The sequence below is a fragment of the Trichosurus vulpecula genome, chromosome 8 (genome assembly GCF_011100635.1).
Source record: "Trichosurus vulpecula isolate mTriVul1 chromosome 8, mTriVul1.pri, whole genome shotgun sequence".
In the NCBI taxonomy this organism is placed as follows: Eukaryota; Metazoa; Chordata; class Mammalia; order Diprotodontia; family Phalangeridae; genus Trichosurus; species Trichosurus vulpecula.
Genome location: NC_050580.1, coordinates 182,857,404 through 182,882,169, shown reverse-complemented (window position 1 = coordinate 182,882,169; position 24,766 = coordinate 182,857,404). Strand labels below are relative to the sequence as shown.

The 24,766-nt window shown below is 36.6% G+C and overlaps 1 protein-coding gene and 1 pseudogene across 1 annotated transcript; both read right to left on the bottom strand.

The window, feature by feature from the left end:
- Positions 1–7,081: 7,081 nt before the first annotated feature.
- Positions 7,082–7,762, bottom strand: LOC118828964 (annotated as a pseudogene).
- Positions 7,763–14,082: 6,320 nt separating this feature from the next.
- Positions 14,083–15,021, bottom strand: LOC118829751 (olfactory receptor 4K1-like). The gene has a single exon (XM_036736645.1). It carries the CDS (start codon positions 15,019–15,021, stop codon positions 14,083–14,085), a length of 939 nt encoding a protein of 312 aa, XP_036592540.1.
- Between the last annotated feature and the right edge of the window lie 9,745 nt (positions 15,022–24,766).

Sequence of the window (24,766 nt, the reverse complement as noted above, 5' to 3'; positions counted from 1 at the left end):
GGCAAACACTTGCTGAAGAAGTTTCTGAGCTGTAAAAGCAAATAGAACTGTAGGGCAGAAACTGCCCATGGGAAGGAGGCTTAGCTTGAGCCCCTTTGGAGAGCTGTTAAAATGAAGTGAGTTGTTATCACAAAGCCTCTGGACCTTGCAGGTGAATTGAGATGGTAGTGCTGGTAGTGTGTGTTGTTGCCCTGTTAAGCTTTGCTTTCCCAGAAACAGAAGCTGCAGGCAGGAACCTCTGGAGCCTACTGTACAGCAGGAGTAGGAAGAGCTTGGAGTGGAATAGTCCCCATGAGCTGAGACCTGGTGCAGGAGCACCAGCCTATTTGTGAATCCAGGTGAGAGTTTGGAGCAGTCAGCCCACAGAGGAAGAGCCATGGACTTGGAATTCAACCTTGAGTCAAGATGAAAGAGGACTTTACTTGCACATTTGGTATTAATTAAGGAGATTGTTCTCACTGACCTAGGGGTGGATGTTGTGTTATTTTCTGCTACTCCTTGAGGATGTGTTGTGCTAGAGAAGACCTTAGCCTGGGACCCCATGCTGTGTAAACAAATATTTTGAGGAATCATACTGAATGCAATGATATATATTATGTGCCATATGACATACTGAGCGTTATATATATACATATATATATGTATATATATATGTATATATATATGATGTATATTAGACAATATGTTTTGCTTAAGGATGTTGTTATGACTTTATTGAACAATGTGTAGTTTATTGCTTAATAGAGAGTTCATTATACTATGCAATTAGACACTTGAAATTATTTACAGTAGTAGTCCAAAAGTGTGCTGCCATGATTGGCATCACGGTCATGGGATCATGGTTTTAGAGCTGGAAGAGAAATGAGAGGTAATATAGTCCAATACTCTCATTTTACAGGTGAAGAAACTGAAAGTTAGGAAGATAAAATGATTTGTCCTGGGTCACACAGGAAATAATTAGTAGAGAAAGAAATAAAACCCAGATGCTCTGACCCCAAATGAAGCATTTTTTCTACTGAAACACAGTGCGTCTGTATACAAGTCATGCAATTATGCAATGTCAGAAAAAGGGTGGGAGTCTGCCTCAGAATTCAATGTTGTTTCTAATGCTTAGTACTTCCCTACACAGGCCATGGAGAGCTTCACTTACTAGGCATGAAAGGCAGCTTGGTATAGTGGGAAGGGAGGAAGGAAGGAAAGGAGGAAAGAAGGAAGGAAGCAAGGGAAGGAAGGAGGAAAAAAGGGAGTATGGAAGGGAGGGAGGGAGGAAGGAAGGAAGGAAGGGAGGTAGGAAGGAATGTGACTTGCCCCCATCACACAACTAGGAATTTTCTTAGGCCATATTTGAATTCAGATCTTCTTGATTCCAGGACCAGTAATCTATCTATTTATTTGATGTGAGGAAGACCTGCATTCAGATCCTGCCTCAGACATTTGCTGACTGGTTGGACCAATCACTTCGTTTCTTTCATTTTCTTAATTTGTAAAATGGCAGCTGGACCTGACCTCTGATGTTATTTCTGATTGTCAATCTATACTTCTGTGATCCCCGATGTCCTCTTCCCTGTCCTCCTACCTAAATGGCCTAGTCTCATGGGAGCCAGAGACAGGATGTGACAATAATCGTTAGTGTGTGAAATCCCTTCTGCCAATCTCCATTAAGATATCAGCTCTGCCTATCATACTTTTTTTTTGGTGGGGGTGGGGGTGGACATTTGCCTGGACTGGGGAGGTGCTTCCAAGCCAAACAGTCAAACTGTCCCCATTCTATTCTCAGCTTCATTCACCAAGTCCCCTGGTCAAAGGACTGCAACCTGACTGGTCAGACTTGCAGCTGGTGATGAGCCTCCCTTGTGTTTGGGAAAAGGCTTGCGGCAAGAGAGGCTTTTAATTTAATTATACTTAATTGTGCACTTGCCTAGTATGTTAAAATTCCACCAGGCCTTCTCAATAACTTCATGATTTCCCTATGTATGTTGAGGTGTAATGCTTCTGATGGCCTAACATGGAGGAAAGAGTCCTGGGCTTAGAAGAGCTAGACTTTAGTCTTGGCTCTGCTACTGACTGCCTGTGTGATAGACAAGTAATATTCCCTATCTGTGCTAAGGCATAGGGAATTGGCTCAGGAGAACTTATTTGTTAAAATTTTATCATGGGCATTTATACCTCGGAAATCAGCATTCCCTAAAAATCAGGCCTTGATTTATTGTTTTGTTAAATGCCTAGATTTAAGAAAGCATTAACAAAGCAGATTAAACTCAAATGTGTGTGCCCATAATTTTAACACCCCCATTCCTAGTCCCCAGAGAACCCAGTGGTTAAACATTTACCAGCACATCTCTAAATTGCTCTAAAATCATTGCTTGAGCTCAGAATATGTGTAGTATGGAATGCTCAGGAATGACGTCTTCACCAGATAGAGGCCTGGTGACTACAGTATAATAAGCATGGTGATGATGATGATGATAGTGATGATGATGATGATGATGATGATTGGCTTTTATATAGTGCTTTAGGTTTGTTAAATACCTCACATTTATTATCTCATTTGAGCCTCATAACATCCATACTGAGATCTCTTCAATCTCTAGTATTCTGATTCTAATATTGTAATTCAATAACTTAATGATTCATTTCCTTCCCTGACCCTCTTCTCCCTATCAACACTCCCTCTGCCAATTTGTTCTGCCTTCCTCCATCCCATCCCTACAACCCATATTTGTCAGTTTTTTGAAATAAGGATAGTTCTTTGTAGCATTCCCCTGCTAAACCTAGTACCTCTCCTGGCATAACATGGTTTATTTCCATTAATCCAATCCAGTAATCAGAGTGTCCAAGGTTTCTGTCAAGGCACAGACTCCAACATAGATCTTTTGGATCTATGTTCCCACAGCAAAATGTCACTCTTCCATTATCTCCCAGTTGTTCCTATCCAAAGGATGCATTCTGACTTCTTGTACTTTCTTTGTGTAAAAGCTCTTTCTGGCTACAAAGTCATCACCCTCTGAGGTAGGAAGTACATGCATCATTCCTACTACGTAGATGAAGAAACCAAGTGTCAGAAAGGTTAAACAACTTCACTAAAGCCAAATATATAATATGTAAATCACTTAGTCTCTTGATGCATCTTCTTCATCCTGGAACTTACTGGCAGCAAGGTTATGTGCATGTTGAGAGATCCTCCCTGACTACCACTATGGTCTAAAATTTTTGATCTAATTTCTCTTACAATTTTTTGAAATATGTCTTTTAAGGTTTTTGAATGTTTTTCTAAGAGCCCAGTGATATCTAGATTATATCTTTATTACTTATCATATAGGTCAGTTGTTTTTTATAAATATTTCATATTTTCTTTAAATTTTGTTTACTTTTGACATTACTTTAATATTTCTTTTTCTATCATTGGATTTTGAGTTCTGTTTCAGCCATTTTTTAAGGTATCTACTGCTTTGCTTGGGTTTCTTAGTTTCTGTCCTCAACTATATATATATATATATATATATATATATATATATATATATATATATATATATATATATATATATATATATATACCACAATTTAACTATTGATTGTTTTTTTCCACTAAGTCTTCTAATTTATCTCAGCACCATTCTGTCTGGGTCTATACTTGTGTTTTGCAGACTTTTTTCTCTTTTTCTGAGATTTTATTCTGGTATTATCTTACCCCACAGTATTTCTTTGTTGCATTATAAGTTTCCCTTTGTTAGATCAGTTAGATTAATTCTGCTTCAGTTCCTAATCTTCCTCTTCCCAATTGTTTAACTGTTAAGAAGTGGAGGATGTTCGTTGAATTGTTACTAAGCAAAAATTTAACTAAGGTGAAATGCCACAGTGGTTGTCCATACTACCTGTAGTTTCAAATATTATTTGCCTTAGTAACTTCAAGAAGAGACTACAACATGGACCCCAGGGTTAAGATATGGGCAGACAGAGCATGAGACCATGCAATAGACTCTGATGTGTGCAGTGGACAAGTAGACAAAGTGTGGAGCAAAGCCCTTCCTAAAATATACTCTAAGCAGTTGCGAATCCCTTTAGTGATTATCCCCTCCACCTGAATCCAGCTTCAAATTTTCTTTCCTTAGCATATGTTCAAGCTACTATCCCATGGAGCCCATAGCATGGCACTACTGCCTGCAGGGAAAGGATAATATAATCACGTAGTTAATGTTCCAGTCATTGATTTTTTTTTCAAATGTCTCTTGCTATTACCTGAAGGTAGGGGTTCTTAACCTTCATTTGTCATGAACCCTTTTGAAGCTTGTAAACTCCTCAGAATAATTTTTAAGTGAGTAAAATACATAGTATTACAGAGGAAACCAAATATATTGAAATAAATTTATAAAACAGTTTTTTTAAACCAAGTTCATAGAACACAGATTAAGAGACTCTGCTTTATTTAGCCATTGCTCAATTGATGGGCATCCTCTTAGTTTCCAATGTTTTGCCACTACAAGATGAGGTATTTTAAATACTTTAAACATATAGAAACTTTTCCTGTTTCTTTGATCTGTTTTGGATATAGGCCTAGCAGTGGTATAACTGGATCAACAAGCATGCCCTGTTTAGTAACATTCTCTGTATAATTCCAAATTATTTTTCCAGAATGGTTGTAACCATTCATAAATTTACTATTATTTTATTATTTTACATGTTTTCCCACAGTCCCTCCAACATTTATCATTCTTTTTCTTTTTTGTCATCTTTGCTGCCTTTGAAGTCAAAACGCAGAATTGCTTTAATTTGAATTTTTCTAATTAATAGTGATGTGGAGTATTTTTGCCATATAGCTATACAAATCCTAGGTTTCATCCTTTGAGAACTGTCTTTAGACCATTTATGAATTAGAGAATGACACTTATTCTTATGAAATTGAATCCATTCCTTCTATTGCTTAGAAATGAGACCTTAATCAGAGGAACTTGCTGGAAATATTTTTTTCTCCAGTCAATTACTTCTGATTTAATCTTAGCTTCATTGGATTTTCTTGTGTAAAATCTTTTAATTTTTAATCAAATTATCTATTTAGTCTTCTGCCATTCATTATATCCTTGTTTAGCTGTGAATTCTTTTGTTTTCCATAGCAATTATGGGTAATTCGGCATCTTTCTCTAATTTGTTTATGATGAGAATAATTTGTGGCTTGTGAATGTGATGGAATAGCCTTATGCTATAAAAATGATGAAATGGATGATTTCAAAAATACATGGAAAGGCATATGAACTGATGTAGAGTCAATTACGCAAAACCAGAAGAACAATTTCTATGACAACAAACACTTTATAAAAAATACAACTTTGGAAGCTGTAATAACTATTATCAATACAATTAACATGAATGATTCCAGAGAACCCATGAACCCATGGTAGTGAAACATGCCCATCCATAACAAAGAAGTGATGGACATAGAAAGAATATATATATATATATATATATATATATATATATATATATATATATATATACACACACACACACACACACACACACACAGACACACACACACATATATATGTATATTTATACACACATATGTATATATGTGTATATGTATATATACATACATATATATACACACACATATATGTATTGTGTATATGTGTGTATGTGTGTGTATATATATATATATATATGTATGTATGTATGTATGTATATTTGAGGCAGAGACAAAAAGAGAGAGAATACAACCTTTAAGGTAATTTGTTTTGCTTGACCATATATATTTGTTACAAAGAATTTGTTTTTTCTTTTTACTTTTTCCCCAATGGGGATAAAGAGAAAATTAATTTATATATTTTTATAAACTAATAGAGTAGTAAGAGAGTACTACAGATGTGGGATTTTATGCATACCTTCAGATGAGATGATGATATTATTAATTTTACTTGTTTATTTTAATTTGTTATAAGACACCTCTCATGGAATGGGAATGATACACACACACACACACACAAACACACACACACACACACATATATATATAGTCATGTTAAATCAAAATTTGTCAGTATTTTTTTTAAATCATCTTCCTGAATTAATGAAAAAAATGCAAGGGAAGGTAGCCTAGCTATACCAGATTTTAAATTGTATTATAAAGCAGCAATCATCAAAACTACTTGGTACTGGCTAAGAAATAGAGTGGTGGATCAGTGGAATAGGTTAGGTACGTAAGACATGATAATCAATGAATATAGCAATCTACCATTTGATAAATCCAAAGAACAGGTTCTGGGATAAGAACTCACTATATGACAAAAAATGCTGGGAAAGCTGAAAAATGGCAGAAACTAGGCATAGACCAACATCTTGCACCCTACGCCAAGATAAAGTCAAAATGGGTCCATGATTTAGATTTAAAGACTGACACTATAAGCAAACTAGGAGAGGAAGGAATAGTTTACCCATTAGATCTATGAAGAAGGAAAGAATTTATGACCAAACAAGAGACAGAGACATTATAAAATGCAAGATGGATGATTTTGATTACATTACATTGAAAAGTTTTTACCCAAACCAAGCCAATGCAACCAAGATTAGAAGGGAAGCAGAAAGTTGGGAAACATTTTTTACAACCAGTGTCTCTGATAAAGGCCTCATGTCTAAAATATGTAGAGAATTGAGTCAAAATTATAAGAATGCAAGTCATTCCTCTATTGATAAATGGTCAAAGCATATGAACAGGCAGTTTTCAGAGGAAGAAATTTGGACTGCTCCCTCCCTTGTGTGGAACCTTAGGCTGTACCATGGGAGGGATAAGCTGTGAAGCAGTGTCTCCTGGAGCCCAGGGTTGGTACTTGTCAAGGAAGAGATCCACCTTCCCCTGAAAATCCACTCAAGCAGGCTAGAGGCCTGAGGTCCCATTTCCTTTGACAAGAGCAAGAAAAACCCATCCCCAAAGGCCAGGGGCCCTCAGCTTTCTCACTCTGCTAATGTGTCAGATCAAGGGACAGGTAAGAGCTCATCAACTTTCCTGGCACATGGCAGCTGTGTGCAACACAAGGGGTATGAGGAGTATGGAAAGTGGGAGTGGAATGGAAAAGGTGGGAGGGTGTGGTAATTAGTCATCCTTATCCTTGGCCCTATGCTTCAAAATCCAGGTGAACTCCACATAGTTGAAGTTGCCCTTCTTGTTGATGAGTGCCTTTGGGTATATTTTGTCTGTCTCCTCATGTATGAGCTTATTCCCATGCCCCCATAATACAGCCCAAGGTCCCACACAAGGCGGGGACAAGTACAAATCATCTGGGAAAAGCTAACCACCTGTTCCCTTTTCCAATGGTCTGCAAAGATCAGCTTTCCCTCAGGGCCAGTCCTTTGCCACTGCCTCATCTGGTTAGTGGAGCAGAAGGGTCTATTTCTTGGTGACACATTCCTTCTTGCAGGGAACCCTAAAAAATCCTCATGGGTGACTCCTCGGGCCTCCTCATCAAAGCAGGTAAAGGCATTTTGGATAGCATCCTAAGAATCCATCCTGCTCAACTTTTGGCAAAATTGATGGGGTTAGGGACCTCACTCATCATCCCGTCCAGGAATTCATCTATGTTTTATTTTTCCTGAGGGAGGCCAGCATACCATGGAGTTCCTCTTTGTCAATGAATCCATCTCAACTCTGCTTGGTCGTGTTGAAGACCTCCTTGAATTCCTGAATATGAGACCAGTCAAACATGGCAAAAACGTTGGAAATAGCCTGCTGGAGACTTTACTTTGTGGTCTTAGCCTTGGCCTATTTGCTCAACATTTTGGCCTCTTAGGAGAGGTATGCTTGGGTTCCAGTGGTCTAGGCAGAGAGAGTTGAGGAGATAGCCATTTTGTGAGGTAAATGGGAAGTGTTGCAATTAGCTTTTAACATACTTGGACAGGTTAAGTTTAAAGGCCACAGGTTTAGCTTAATCCTCTTCATCTTCTCGGGGAAAGATTTAAGTGGGGTCTCTATAGGGGAATCCTTACATGCATTTATTTCCCTTGCCTAATGGGTTGCCCCACCACCAACCTTAAAACCCCTGCAGACTTAAAACCCACAATGCTCCTTTTAAGAGATGATAGCAATGAATAAAAGACTTATTTATGTAGTATTGGCTTTAGCTAAAGAGAAAGGACTCATGGCTGCAGCTGGATCCAAAGATCAATAAGTTTTCCCAAATAAGGGGGACAACCTAAGCCAGACTTACTATGTGGGGCCTTCCTCCTGCTAAAAGTTGTGCCAATGGGATGGTGAAAAGAAATAATACTTTGAAAAAAACAAAGAACATCAGCTGCATCAAGGTTTATTGATGCTTGATTTAATGCATATAGCTCACAAGTTTGTGCTGACTATGTGTTTGGTATTCTTTCAGCCTCTTTCAATGAATTGTCATTTCCAGCAATTATGGCATAACCATTGTTCCTTTTCCCATTTATCACCCCAGATTATTCATCAATAAATAGTCAATATACTTTGTGAAGAGGGACATATCTCAAGTCTGAATGCACCCTCATCTGTGATATCTAGACAATTGTGTTCTAAATCCTCACCTCCGGTCTCCCCTTTCCACAAAAAGGTAGCTGAATTTAGACAGGAGTCAGTGGTAAGCACCAGGTCATCCTTTTCCATCAAAATTGCCTCATATTAGATATAATGGGGTAAATTATCTCACAAAAAAGTGGCAAGAAAAAGCTGTTGTAGTAGAAGGGAAGAGGGGGTAGGTGAAAGGAAATGAATGAATCTTGCTCTCATGGGATTTGGCTTAAGTAGGGAATAACATATACACTCATTTGGGTATCTTACCCTACAGCAAAGTAGGGGAGAAAGGGATGGGGGTATGATAGAAGGGATGGCAGATTGGGGGAGAAAGTAGTCAAAAGCAAACACTTTTGAAAAGTGACAGGGTCAAGGGAAAAAAAGTCAATAAGAGGGACAGGATAAGATGGAGGGAGATATAGGTAGGCTTTCACAACATGAATATTATGGAAGTGTTTTGCATAATGTTACATGTATAACCTATATCAAATTACTTGCCTTCTCAAGGAGAATGGGTGGGAAGGGAAGAAGGGAGAAAATTTGGAACTCAAAGTTCTAAAAACAAATGTTAAAAACTATTTATTAAATGGCTAAAACTATTTATTATTATAGTTATAAATAGTTAAAACTATTTATTTAATAGTTAAAAACTATTTTACACACAACTGGGAAATAAGATATACAGGCAATGGGGTATAGAAATCTATCTTGCCCTACAAGAAAGTAAAGGGAAAAGGGATAAGGGGAAGGCGAAGAGGGGTGATAGAAGGGAGGGCAGACTGGGGAAAGGGCCAATCAGAATACATGCCACCTTGGGGTGGAGGGGAGGGTAGAGATAAGGAGAAAATTTGCAACTCAAAATCTTGTGAAAATGAATGTTACAAACTAAAAATAAATTTAAAAAATTAAAATTGCCTTATATTTTACAATTTGGCAGTGGTTTAAGCATCTCCTAACTTTTTGGCTCGAAGTGGTCCTGACATGATGAGGAGTGCTTACCACCAGAGCTCCTCCAAAGGTTATTTTTCTACTTTCCTCCACCAATATAGCAGTGGCGCCTACTGCCTGCACACTCTGGCCAGCCTCATGCGACAAGGTCAAATAATTTTGACAGAAAGGCCACTGGTCATCTCCGTCCTCCCCAGTTCTGAGTCAGAACCCCCAGTGCCATTCTCTTGTACACTGTTGTAAATAAATGTCTAGGGAAGGAAGCACCGATACAGGGGCCTTAATCAGAGCTTGTTTTAAATCCTGAAGTGAATCTTTCTCCTTTTGTGTCAGTTGGAGTACGTTTGGTTCCTCTTCAAGCAATTTGAGATATAAGCCCTTAGTTTTCTGAGTGTAGGAATGAATCTATAATCTACAATAACTGGTCAGGCCTAAGAACTTCCTAAATTCCTTTTTAATTTATTTATTTAAATCAAATACCATTTGTTGAGAATGCTATTTGAGTATGTGTCATGTTAGGGAAAGATGTTGAAGGCATTGCAACGTCTAACCACTCTAGCTGTTATGATAGCTAATTAATTGATAGGATGGATAGGATCATGGTTTGGCAAGTGGAAGGAAATGACAGTCTCTATCTTGACCTCCTTCATAGTAGTTTCTGGGTATTGACATCTGTAGCCTACTACATAATACCTTGTCTAAGGGGGTTGGTACAGAGGTCAATAGAAACAGCAGTAACAAAACAAATACCCATGAACACTCAACCAGATGATGTATTCCTAATAGATGAAGAGACTGAAGTGAACCATAATTATGACAGGGAAAGTGAATTAAAACTAGACTTTTTAAATCATACATTGAAACAAGGTGCAGATCTAACAAATGGTCAATAAAAAGAAAAGGGAGCATACTGTGGAGGAAAAGGAGGTTGTTGCTTCTGCATAAAAGCCAAGTTACTAAACAAAATGCAGGTGACTATGAGGCAGCTGGAAATTATAAAGACAATGAGGGAAGGGTAATGAGAGATATAAATGGGGTGGAAAATCAGGTGGGGAGTTTAGGCATTCCAGATAGGCTGTAAACCCTGTGCTACCACACCAACGTGGTCACAGGAGAGGAAAATAGAAATCGGAAATATGGAACAAAAAGCTGTGTATTTGTCTCAATGGGTGCGCCTACTTGTTAGGTGCCCATTCTTGCAAGAATGTTAAACAAAAGTCTTTCCTAACTCACCAGCAGCTTCACAGAGTACTTGGTAAGATGCTTGTTTCTTACATTGTAGGTTTCTTTATAACCACTTAGACAAATGCAGTGAAATTCTGACCCTGATACTAAGGCTTCTGTATATCAGGGATTTCATTCTGGCCTGACATTCTTTAGTTAATTGTTCTTTGTAAAAAACATTTTCCAATTGCAGTGTAATTATAAAAACAATTTTTTCATACATTTTTTTTAAATTTTGAGTTCCAAATGCCCTGCTCAGCCCCTCTCACTGAGAAGGCAAGCCATTTGATATAGGTTATAAATTTATAGTTTTCAAAACGTAGTTCCATATTAGTCATGTGGTGAAAGAAAACAGACCAGAAAGAAAGAAAGAAAAATAAAAGAAGTTTTAAAAAATTATGCTTTGTTCTACATTCAGACTCTATCAGTTGTTTCTCTGGAGTTGGATACCATTGTTCATGCTAAGTCTTTTGGAATTGTCTCAGATATTTGTATTGCTGAGGACAGTTAAGTCATTCATTGTGATATTTAGAAAGTTTCCGAGAGACAGTTTCTGAATAAATTAAAACCAGTTTTATTGAATATAAGTAGAAAGAAGGAAACAAGAATAGGCTCATTGTCCCCTCAAGAGACAGAGATTGAACTTATTGAAACTTTGGTATTCATAAATTCTTTTGAAAAGAGGTGGGACCTGAAGGTGAAATCCAATTCTGGTTGGTCAACAAGCAATAAAAGAGAATGAATATTATGATGGGAGATGGGTGATATAAAAAGAAGGTTTGGGCTGTATGGAACTTGGATCACCCAATTCTTGGTGAAAGAGACATCAATTTCCATATCATCTGTATGAAAAAATGGGCAAGCAACATTTTCCCAGACCTGGCTAAGTAAACACAATGAGTAAGAATCCATTCATTAGCCTAAATAGTATGCTTCAATCTGCATTTAGACTCGATAGTTCTTTCTCTGGATACAGACAGCATTTTCCATCATGAGTCTTTAGGAGCTGTCTTAGATCTTTGCACTGCTAAGAGGAGCCAAGTATATCAAAGTTAGTCACTGCACAAAGTGGCTGTTATTGGGTACAGTGTTCTCCTCGTTGTGCTCCCCTCACTCAGAATCAGTTCATGTAAGTCTTTTCCAAGTTTTTCTGAAGTCTGCCTGCTCATCTTTTCTTATACCACAAGAGTATTCCATTACATTCATATACCCCAAGTTGTTCAGCCATTCCCCAAGTGATGGACATCCCCTCAATTTCCAATTCTTTGCCACCACAAAAAGAGCTGCTATAAGTATTTTTATACATGTGGGTACTTTTCCCATTTGTATGATCTCTTTGGGATACAGACCTAGAAGTGGTATTACTCGTTAAAAGGATAGGGACAATTTTATAGCATAGTTGGATTAGTTCAAAACTCCACCAACAATGCATTAGTGTTCCAATTTTCCCACATAGTCTCCAACATTTATCATTTTCCCCTTTTGTTATGCTGGCTAATCTGATAAGTGTGAGGTAGTACATCAGAGTTGTTTTGACTTGCATTTTTCTAATCAATAGTGATTTAGAACATTTTTTGTGTCACTACAGAGAGCTTCAATTTCTTCATCTGAAAACTGCCTGTTAATGGCCTTTGACCATTTATCAACTGGAGTGTGAGTTGTATCCTTATAAATTTGACTCAGTTCTCTATATATTTTAGAAATGAGGCCTTTATCAGAGACACTAGCTGTAAAAATGGTTTCCTAAAGATCCTTACTTATTAAAGACAGTTGAAGTTTTTTTTTTTTTTTTTTTTTTTACTGTTTTGCCAATTGGATTGGTGTATTGATTCATATGGGCTTAGTTATTATTCTTGCTAAACCTTTTATTAATTCAAATAACTGTTTGCAGGAAATACAAAAACTGGATTTGTATGTTTGGTTTTGGAATCTTGGGAAATCATGAACATGTATCTTGTGATAGGCATTTGGAATTGCATTAAAATGTTTCTAAGTGTTGAAAAGCATTTATCTGCTTCCCTGAGGAAATCTAGAATCCATTTAAGTAAATGGTCATCTTGTAGTTGTATAGTAATGTAGTTACATAATAGAACTTATAAACTATAAATTGGAGTTTTATATAAATAAATCTGCAGTAATGTAAAATGTGAAAAAAAAAATTGTTTCCTAGCTTTCTGCTTCCCTTCAAATCTTGGTTACATTGACTTTGTTTGTGCAAAACTTTTAAATTTAATATAATCCAAATCACCTGTCTTGCATTTTATAATGTTCTCTATCTCTTGTTTGGTCATAAATTTCTTCCATTCTCCATAGATTTGACAGGGAAACTACTTCTTGCTCTCCTAGTTTGCTTATAGTATCAGTCTCTATATCTAAATCATGTACCAATTTGGACTTTATCTTAGACTAGACCATAAGATGTTGGTCTGTGCAGCATCTGCCATATTATTTTCCAGTTTTCCCAGCAGTTTTTGTTAAATAGTGAGTTCTTATCCCAGAAGCTAGAATCTTTGGATTTACCAAACAGTAGATTACTAAATTAATGCATTGTTATGTCTTATGTTACTAACCTATACCAATGATCCACCACTCTGAGTCTTAGCCAGTAAGTACCAAGTAGTTTTGATGATTGCTATTTTATAATATAATTTAAGATCTGATACAGCTAGGCAACCTTCCCTTGAACTTATTTTCATGAATTCCCTTGATATTCTGGACCTTTTGTTCTTAGAGATGAATTTTGTTATTATTTTTCCTAGCTCTGTAAAATAATTTTTGGTAATTTGATTTGTATGGTACTGAATAAGTAAATTAATTTAGGTAAATTGTCTTTTTTATTTTATTAGCTTGGCCAATCCCTGAACAACTGATATTTTTCCAATTATTTAGATCTGACTTTATTTGTGTGAAAAGTATTTTGTAATTGTGTTCATATAACTCCTGAGGTTTTTTTTTTTTTGGCTTGTAGACTCCCAAATATTTTAAAATATCCATAGTAACTTCAAATGGAATTTCTCTTTCTATCTCTTGCTATAGGGCTTTGTTAGGAATATATAGTAATGTCGATGATTTATTTGGATTTATTTTATACCCTGAAGCTATGCTAAATGTTTTTTATTATTTCAAGTAAATTTTTTACTTGATTCTGTAAGATTGATCTCTAATGTCCTTTTCAGCTCTATGATTGTATTATTCCACTATAATGACTTATGCTATACATCTGAATCCACAAAACAATGATCTGTGCAATTGGATTTTACAGAACTGGTCTCTATAATGTCCAGAACTCAACTGTAACAACAGAAATATGATAATTAACACAGCATATAGACAGAACAAAAAGTAATGTGGGCTTCTCAGGAATGAAGGTGCCTCCTTATAGTGATATTCTAGAACATATGGTGGGACTCTATGTGCCGACTCCTCAGTTTCCTCATGGCTGCCTTCACCTCTTCATTCCTCAGGGTATAAATAATAGGGTTCAAGAACGGTGTAAAGACAGTGAAACATATAGAGATAAACTTGTCAATGGGAAAACTGTTAAAAGGCCAAATGTAGATGAAGAGCAGTGGTCCAAAGAAAAGCAACACAACAGTAACATGGGCAGACAGAATGGAAAGTGCTTTTGAGGTCCCCCTAGAGGATTGATGTTGTACAGTGACAAGGATAACTGTGTAAGAAATAAGCAAAAGGATAAAGCAGATGAGGGATAGCAGGCCACTATTGGTTAGCACCATTATCTCCAGAAAGTAGGTGTCTAAACAGGCAAGCTTGATTACTACGGGAAGGTCACAGAAGAAATTGTCCACCTTGTTGGGCCCACAGAAAGGTAGGTTCACTGTGAAAGCTAAGTGGCTTGCTGAGTGGAGGATGCCAATAGTCCATGAGACCCCCACTAAAATTGTGCACACACGTTGACTCATGATGGTCGTATAGTGAAGGGGCTTGCATATAGCAATGTACCTGTCATAGGCCATGGCGACAAGAAGCACCATTTCACTGCCCCCAAATACATGCAAGAAAAAGATTTGAGACATGCAGCCCTTAAAGGTGATGGTCTTGTGCTCCTTTAGGAAGTCAGCAATCATTTTGGGGGTGGCAAAGGTGGCCTGACACACATCGATGAAGGAGAGATTGCTGAGGAGGAAGTACATGGGGGAGTGCAGTTGAGAGTCTGTAATGACTGTGAGGATAATAAGCATATTGCCCAGTATAGTAGCTCCATAAAATATAGAGAATACAAAGAAAAGGGAAAGCTGGAGTCCCCAAGAACTAGACAGACCCAATAGAATAAACTCAGTCACCACTGACTTGTTGCTCCACTCCATTTACAGAAACCAGGGGATTGAAGTTAGCTAGAAGAAAAAAAGATAGCCAGGGTTTAATCACTGCATTAAAGGACAACTTCTCCCTCCCCCTTTTTTGTTTCAAAATGAAGTTTAATTGACAAGGAATAGGGACTAGATATGTGACTATGCTTCCATAGTTAACTATATATATATATATATATATATATATATATATATATATATATATATATATGCACAGACACATATGTAGAGACATATACAATATGTATGTGTGTATGTATACACACATACCTAGGCATGTACAACTATATTACATACAATATAGCTATGTGATATATAATAACTATATGTTTGTATATATAGTATGTATGTATGTATGTATGTATGCATATATATCCAGAGAGGAATTTTCTCTACTTGTTGACACATTCTCTGCAACTAATAATCCCAGAGAGTTGTTAGGGCCTGCAAAGTTAATCGATCAATGAGTATTTATAAAGTGCTCACATGTGGTAAATACTATGTACCAGGTGAGGGATATACAAGTACAAAGAATCAAGAAATCCCTGCTCACATAGAGCTCACCCTATAATGGGGATGAGGGCAACAACAAATACATAAAAATACAGAGCAAGAATAGAAAGTTAATACACAAACATATATAGTAGTTATGTACAAGGTAGTCTTTTTATGATTTATTTAATATTTTTAGTTTTTAGCATTGATTTCCACAAGATTTTCAGTTACAAATTTTCTCCCTATTTCTACCCTTCCCCCACCCCAAGATGGTATATATTGATTGCCCCTTTCCCCAGTCTGCCCTCCCTTCTGTCACCCCACTCCCCACTCCCACCTTATCCCCTTGCACCTTACTTTCTTGTAGGGCAAGATAGATTTCTATACCCCATTACCTGAATATCTTATTTCCCAGTTGCATGTAAAAACAACTTTTTTTGAACATTTGTTTTACAAGGTAGTCTTGAAGAGAGGGTAACAGCAGTTGGGCATATCAGGAAAAGCTTCACCCAGAAGAAAGCTCTGAATTGCATCCCAAAAGAAGAAAAGGACTTTATGAGCCTTAAGTGACTTATCCAAGGTCACACTACCATTTTATGTCAGAGGTAGAACTTGAAACTAGGTCTTCCTAATTCCAAGGCCAGATCTCTAGCCGCAAAGCCGCATTGCCTCTTCAATGCAGCACATGTCTATAAGAGTGTATAAGGCACTGGGAATACAGACATGAAAATGTAACCTAATCCTTGACTTCATGGCGATTATAATCTAATAGGCAAGATACAGAAAGAAAACAGGCAAATACGATTCAAGGCTTAATGTGGTGGAGGCAAAGGAGGAATCCAGGAAGATTACTCTAAGGAAAATATAAGAGAGATAATTAATTCTCCAGTATCAGCTAACAAGATTCAGGAAAGGCTTCCTGGTAACATATGAAATAGGTCGTGAAGGGAAAGGTTGAGATGATCAGGTAGTATTTTGCAAGAATGGAAGACAGCATGGGAAGATTCATAGAGGAAAGAGAGGGCAGGATGAAATTGGGAAAGTGTTGTTATATAGTTTGTCTAAAATTTAAAGACCATGAAGAAATAATTTGAAATAAAGTTGGCTGGAGTCAGATTATGGAGGTCTTCAATGCCAGAGGAAGTTAATATTTTATCTGGTCAATAATAAGGAGCCAGAAAGATAGTTTGGCATCATGGAAAAATAACCAGTTTTAGAGTCAGGAAGACCTGGATTTTAGTTCTATCTCTGACATGTACTGGGTATGTGACCATGGACAAATCACTTGAGATCAGAGACTATTTTTGCTTTTCTTGGTAATCCTAAGCACTTAACATAGTGTCTGGTATACTGACTAAGCTTAATAAATACTTGTTGCTCTGACTTAATGCTTCATTGATTTGCTAATTTCATTGAGATGCTAATATGCATCAGTAGAAGAAGTTTTCATGTTGAAGGGTCCCTAAACCAATGAAAAATCTCCAGGTCCAGTGATTTCACCAGGTCAGAACTATACCTTGGGAAGATTTAGCGCAGATAATAGGCACATAAACATGTTGTGAATTGAATTTGAACTGTGATTATGCATCTAAGCATCATTGTAAAATTGCATGCTATATTGTACTACATTGTTTCAGATGGTCTGAATCCCACAACAGCAAATTTGATATGAGTAAAAAATCATCTTTACATGTGGTCATCAGGTAAGAGGATACTGGAGAAATTATGGTGATACAAAAAGATAAAAAAAACATTTTGAAAATAAAATAAAAATTATTTGAGCTCAAAGAAGGGGAGAGAGTGGAAGGTTAAGAGAAAGGAAAAAGAAACTTGTTATTTCCTGCCAGGAAGAAAAACAGTACAAGAACTTTCAGAGTCCTTTATTAAGAACCTTTCTGGCATTTTTTTTCAGTTGAAACTTCTCTCAAACTGCCTAGAACAAGACAGAGAGGTCATCTTACAGAATTAGGAATCCTTTTGTCTCTCTTTCCCCACTCCACTGCCAGCCATAAATTTCTTTAAAATTTCTAAGTTTGGAAGAGGAGGGAATTCTTTGCAATTTTTATGCTACAAATGCAAATTCCTTCTGGCCAAGCATGTTATCTTGTGTACTGCACAGACTCATACTGTTAAAGAACTTAGTAAATACTTAAATAATAATAATTCATATAATTTCATATAAGCCCATAATATATGGAAGTTATCATTGTTTTTTCTTTTATATATTTATGTCTGATAGTTAGAGGTTACTTTCCAGAAAGTATTTCCTAAAATAATTTTGTTAGGCTATGCTTGTCTGTTACAGCAGTTTCATTTTTCTTTTTTTTTTAATTGGGGAAAGAGATGAGAAAGAGTAAGTGCTTGTTAATTATATGTGTGTGTGTGTGTGTGTATGTGTGTGTGTGGGGGGGGGAGAGAGAGAGAAAGAGAGAGAGAGAAAGAGAGAGAGAGAGAGAGCACATGCATTCTAAGACATGAAAATCAAAATTATAAAAAAGAGAAAGAAGGCACATAGAAATACTTGCCACTGCTCCACAGAGTCCAACTACTTTTTAGATACCTACATCTTCTTCCAAGTCTGCACTGCACTTTAAAGAAATTGTCATATATACAAGGTCATTATTTACCTGATTGTATAATAGATTTAGTCCTAGAAATTAGAGTCCTAGTCCAACACTCTCAGGAAACGGAGGCCAATGTATGTTATAAGTGGCTTTTCCAAGATCACCCTAGTAGTAAATGACTGAGCTGAGATTTTGAGGTTAAAACTTCTGACTCCCAATTCATTGATATCCTCACCATGATATACTGCCTTTTGCCATCACAGAACAAATCTCTGCTTGAAATTTTTCATTCTCAAATATCTTTCCTATTTCTAACCCTGAACTCCAACAGGAGAATTAAATGGTAGTTGCTTGGCCTTTGACATCAGAGCCTCAGACCAAAAACTCCACTTGGTCACTAGATAGCCAAAGGCTTTTGGAAAGTTCCAGTATGCCTGAATTAAAAATGTCATTAACATATTACTAATACCCCTTAGGAAGAAAGAAATTACTCATTGGGGCATAGGGAGTCTGAAGGAATAGTTATAGGGAAGATACTTTTATTTCCCCTCCTAACCTAATATACTGGTCTGGCTCAGCAGTGATATCTAGCCAAGTGTCCTATGAAAAATACCTTTATAGTGTGATGAATTCTTTGCTTTTCCATAAATCTGATAGGTAAACTATTCCTTGCTCTCCCAAATTCCTTATAGTATCAGCCTTCATTCCTAAACCATGAACACATTTTGACTTTATTTTGGTATATGGTATAAGATATTGGTCTATGCCCAGTTTCTGCCTTACCATTTTCTAATTTTCCAAGCAGTTTTTGTGAAATACTGAGTTCTTACCTCAGAAGCAGGATTCTTTGGGTTTATCAAAGAGTAGATTTCTATAATCATTGACTACTGCGCCTTGTGTTCCTATCCTATTCTACTGATCCATGACTCTGTTTCTTAGCCAGCACCAGGTAGTTTTGATGACTGCTGCTTTATAGTACAGTTTAATATCTGGTATGGCTAGGCTACCTTCTCTAGCATTTCTTTTCATTAATTCCTTAGATATTCTGGACCTTCTGTTTTTCCAGATGAATTTTGTTATTATTTTGTACTGCTCTGTAAAATAATTTTTTGGTAGTTCGATGGGTATGGTGATGAATAAATAAATTAATTTAGGGAAAAATGTCATTTTTATTATATTAGCTTGGCCTAACCATGAGCAACTGATATTTTTCCATTTATTTAGATCTGACTTTATTTCTGTGAAAAGTGTCTCATAATTATGTTCATACAGGCCCTGGGTTTGTATTGCAGATAGACTCCCAAATAGAGAGCATTACAAAATGCAAAATGGATAATTCTGATTATATTAAATTGAAATATTTTTGTATAAAAAAGCCAATGCAACAAAGATTAGGAGGGAAGCAGAAAATTGGGAGAAAATCTTTACAACTAGTGTCTCCGATAAAGGCCTCTTCTCTAAAATATGCAGGAAATGAACCAAATTTATAGAAATGCAAGTCATTCCTCAATTGAGAAATGGCCAAATGATATGAATAGGCAGTTTTCAGAGGAAGAAATTAAAGTTATCTATAGGCAAGTGAAAAAATGCTCTAAATCACTAATGATTTGAGAAATGCAAATCAAAACAGCTCTTAGGTACCACATCTCTCCTGTCAGATTGGCTAACATGACAAAACAGGAAAATGATAAATGCTGGAGAGGATGTGGGAAAATTGGAACATTGTTACATTTCCGGTGGAGTTGTCAACTGATGCAGCCATTCTGGAGAGCAATTTGGAACTATTCCCAAAGGGCTATAAAAAATGTTTTTACCCTTTGACCCAGCAATACCACTTCTAGTCTTGTATTCCAAAGAGATCACACAAGTGGGAAAAGGACCCATATGTACAAAAATATTTATAATGGCTCTTTTTGTAGTAGCAAAGAACTGGAAATCAAAGGGATGCCCATCAATTGGGGAATGGCTGAACAAGTTGTGGTATATGAAGGTAATGGAATACTATTGTGCTATAAGAAATGGGGAAGATACAGACTTCATAATAACCTGGAAAAACCTACACAATATAATGCTGAGTGAGTAGAGCAGACCTGGGAGAAAGTTATATAACCATAGTTATATGGATTCTGTGATGACTAACCTTGATAGACCTCACTCTTCTCAGCAATACAAGGTTCAAAGACAATTACAAAGGACTCATGAGGGAGAGAGCTATCTACATCCAGAGAAAGAACTATGGAGACTGAATGCATATTGAGGCAAACTGTTTGCTCTCCTTTTTTTCCTTTGTTTTTTTCCCTCTCTTTTGTTTTTGTTTTGGTTTGGTTTGGTTTGGTTTTGTTTCTACTTTCTCATGATTCATTCCATTGGTCATAATTCTTCTTTAAAACTTGACTATTGTGTAAATAAGTTCAATGTGAAGTTATATGTAGAAGAATTGGATTCCATGCCATCTTGGGGAGTGGGGGGGAGAAAATCTGGAACCCAAAATAATGTGGAACTGAGTGTTGAAACTAAAAATAAAAAGTCTTAATAAAAAAGACAAACAAAAAAAATTCAAAATTAAACGCATCATTTCCATTGAAAAAAAGAAAAATACCATTATAGAGAGGGAAGGTTTGTAAGCCAAGAGAGTAACATGTGGTGGCTTCTTGCAGCCAACCCCTGCCTTGTCTCCTGCCTCCATCATCTCAAATATCTATTAAAACATATTTATAGGTCTGAGAGTATAAGTATGGACTACAAAATGGGCAGGATTAGCATGGGAATTAAACATGAAAACAGTCAGCTCTGAGGGTAGACAAAAGGACTTTATTGTGACTATCAAGATAATTATTAAGATTATGACCCCTTCTTACCATGTACACAAACAAACAAGCTGAAAAGAACTAACTGGGAGAAAAGAGCATGCCATATTTCTCTAAGGTCAATTCAGTTTGATTCAATTCAATTCAGTGGGGGCAGCTAGGTGCAGCAGTGAGTAGAGCACTGGTCCTGGAGTCAGGAGGACCTGAATTCAAATCTGACCTCAGACACCAGACACATTTACTAGCTGTGTAACCTTGGGCAAGTCACTTAACCCCAACTGCCATTCATTCCCCCATGAAAAAAACAAACAAACAATTCAATTCAGCAGACATTAAGTCCCTAATGTATTAAGACTTGTTATGAACTGGTGATACGAAGATTAAATATAGCATGGCATTTGCCTGTAGGGAACTAGCAGCCGAGCAGAGGAGATGTGATGTGTACAAAGTAGTGTATAATGCCATAAGTGCATAGAAGGTAAGTATTTTAAGACAATACTTATAAAATACAGATAAGTATTTTAAGAAAATATGGGAAGGGAAAGAGCACTTTAGCCAGTATTTGGGGAAGCATAAGGGGTGGGGTGGAATAATTACAAGTTTCAGAGTTTGAAAGGACCTTAAAGATCATTTCTCCTCCTTCACTTTACACATAAAACAACCTAGGTCCAGAGTAGTTAAGGGGCTTACTGAGATACACACAAATTAATAAATAGTAAGAGTGGAATTTCAATCCATGTCCTCTCATTCCATATCTAATAAACTTTCCATTCTATCCCATGGGTTCTTAGGAAGACTTATTCTAATAGTGAAATATGAGCTGTGTCCTGAAGGAACAGAAGGACTTTAATAGAGAGACTAAGAGAGAAAGAAAGACTGAAAGAGATAGTTTCAGGAATGTGAAAAGTCCGCACGCCTGTGGGAAGATGGAGGAGACAGGAAGCAACTGGATGGGGGCACATGTAGAAATTCATCATGTTGTTGTATTTGTTACATATATACATACACATATGTACATATGTATAAATAGATGGAATCATGCATGCATGTAGCGGTGCATAAGTATGTATAGAGAGTATCCCAAAAGTCTTAGGGCAAAACTGCGTTAAGATTTTGAAGATATTTTATGTATATGTGTGCATGTATGTAGGGCATGGGTGTATACACACACATGTAAATTTGTACATATACATACATATGCGTGTATACACATGTAGGTATATACACGCATATGTGTATATATATGCATGTGTGTATACAATATGTTTGCATATATGAGCATTACAGATGTTAGATAAATTTATTAAAAAATTCAGATAGATGTTTGCTATTGTGTAGGCATAGTTTTCACTTCCTCTACAATATGGGCAGGAAATTTACTTTCAATTAAATAACCATGTCCTGCCTTTTATTGTGAGATTTGTTCTTACGTATCATGTGCACCTTTATCCTACTATGCCGCCATAGTATTCATAGAGCATGATACTGATTAAGGCTTTGAGTGAGTTCCTTTTTCTATCTCCAAAATGGTTGATCATTTAAATCAAAAAAGCCTAGCTTATTAATTTGCTCCCAAATCCCCTCCCTACACCAATGAGCTGAATCACATTGCCAATATCTCACTTTTTTCTAGCACTTAAGGATAATAGGAGCCCTTTCTTCACAACCACCTTATAAGGCAAAGAGTAAAAGTACTGTTATCCTCATATTATAGATGAGAAAATTAGGACTCAGAGGGGCTATATAATTTGCCTGAAGTCACACAGTATGTGGAATAGCCAGTAACTGATTCTAGGCCATTAAAAGATTACCTTTTTCTAAAATACCACTCTAATCTAAAGTATGAGGCAGCTGATAGAGTGCAGGATGGATGGAACAAGCTAAATATCATCACTGATTATATATGTATATATTTATACATATACATATATATATACATACACACACACACATATATATATATATATATATATACACATACATACATACATACATACACACACCACACCACATACACACATAAATATATTTTCTCTTTGGAAGGCAATCAGGGTTAAGTGACTTGCCTAGGGTCACACAGCTAGTAAGTGACAAGTGTCTGAGGTCAGATTTGAACTCAGGTCCTCCTGACTCCAGAGCTGGTGTTCTATCCACTGCACTACCTAGTTGCCCCTGTCACTGATATCTCTCAATGATTCTTGAGGGCTGACTGACTGCATGATGAGAAGTTCTAGGTGCCTGCACAGGTTCACTTCTAATGCTCTTAATAAAGCTAAGTCAAATAGAAATTATTTACATGTGTTTGTAGGGCTGAGAACTCCCCATTTTAGTTGAATGACTTTACTCAAAACATTTGTCCTCCCAAATGTTGAGAGGCTCAAGATAAATCCTATTTCATCCTCTGAATGTTTTCCCTGAAGCTAATTTCAGAAGATCTCCTAGATTCTGATGATTATGATTTATTATGTGCCAATGAAGATCTAGTTATTTTGTTCAGCCTCTTTCCTAATAACAAATGACAATTATGATCATCAGCCCTGCTTAGTCTCAGTAGAAAAGGTGCCTCTTCTCATATGTTCCGTAAAAATCCTGGATGGATACTGAATTTTGAAAAACATGCTAATTATGTCAAATGATTAAACAATGCCTGGACAACAAAATATTCCCTTAAGGTTCATTCCTACTTCTTAGCTTCTTCTCTGTTCCGTCTGCATTAAAGATCAACTCTCAATTTTGCCCATATTTTTGACTAAAGGAGTCAAAGGCTTAAGTCAAATGTAAGAGAAAGACCATTTCAAGACCATGAAAACCATTAAAGTAAAAAGTCACGCAAACATCTTAGGTGTCTCAGATACTTCTTATAGTATTAAAGTCTTCTTAACCTTTAATATAAATGTAAGCTAAGACCACTTCCTTTACCCTTTTTGACGTTTGTCATCATGGTGCCCAAGTTGTATCTTTGATGTGAGTGAATCTTATCTATCTCCACCTACCAGTTCTGAAGCTGACTCAAAAGAAGAAGCATCAGGAAAGAGAAAAGGAAATTCCAAAACCATCATTCTTTGAAATTAATCACATTTCCACCAACAAAACCACATCTATTTATCTTCCACTTAGCCAAAAATTAAAACTCCGAAAACTAACCACAGTTGTCAGTGACCAATAGGAAAATATTTGTAGGATGAAGTCATCTTGCTGTGGGAGTTATTAAAACATTCTTCTTTGATTTTTCCAGGGACATTATTGCTTTGTGATTTCAAGAGAGGGCACAACCTACAAGGAATAAAGATCACAAATTTAGACCTAGAAAGTCATATTGTCAAGTCAACAATTTTTATTAAATGCCTACTGTGTGCCAGTCACTATGTTGAGCATCGGGGATTAAAAGAAAGCAAAAAAAGTCCCCACTCTCAAGGAACACACAGTCTAATGCCTGAGACAATGCACAAACAATGAACAAGGTATATAGAGGATAAATTAGAGAAAATCTCAGAGAAAAGACATTAAGATTAAGGAGAAGTGGGAAAGCCTTCTTGTAGAAGGTGGGTTTTTAGCTGATACTTGAAAGAATCTGGGAAGACAGGAGGTTTAAATGAGGAGGGGGAGAGTCCCAGGCATGTGGGAACAACCCACAAAATTATCCAGAATTTAGAGTGTCCTGTGTGAAAAATAATAAGGAAGCCAGAGTCACTGAACCATAGAGTACATGAAAGGGACCTTAAGGACCATCTGAATCAACCCCCTTCTTATGTAAATGGGGAAACTGAATCACATGAAGTTAAGGGACTTGCCTAAGTTCACATAATTAGTATGTGTAAAGCAGGATTTGAACCTAGCTTCTTCCTGATTTCATGTCCACACCCTGTCCACTATGCC

What these genes read in the sequence shown, in the direction of transcription:
- LOC118829751 (XM_036736645.1), bottom strand. Translation starts at nt 15,021, where the DNA reads ATGGAGTGGAGCAACAAGTCAGTGGTGACTGAGTTTATTCTATTGGGT.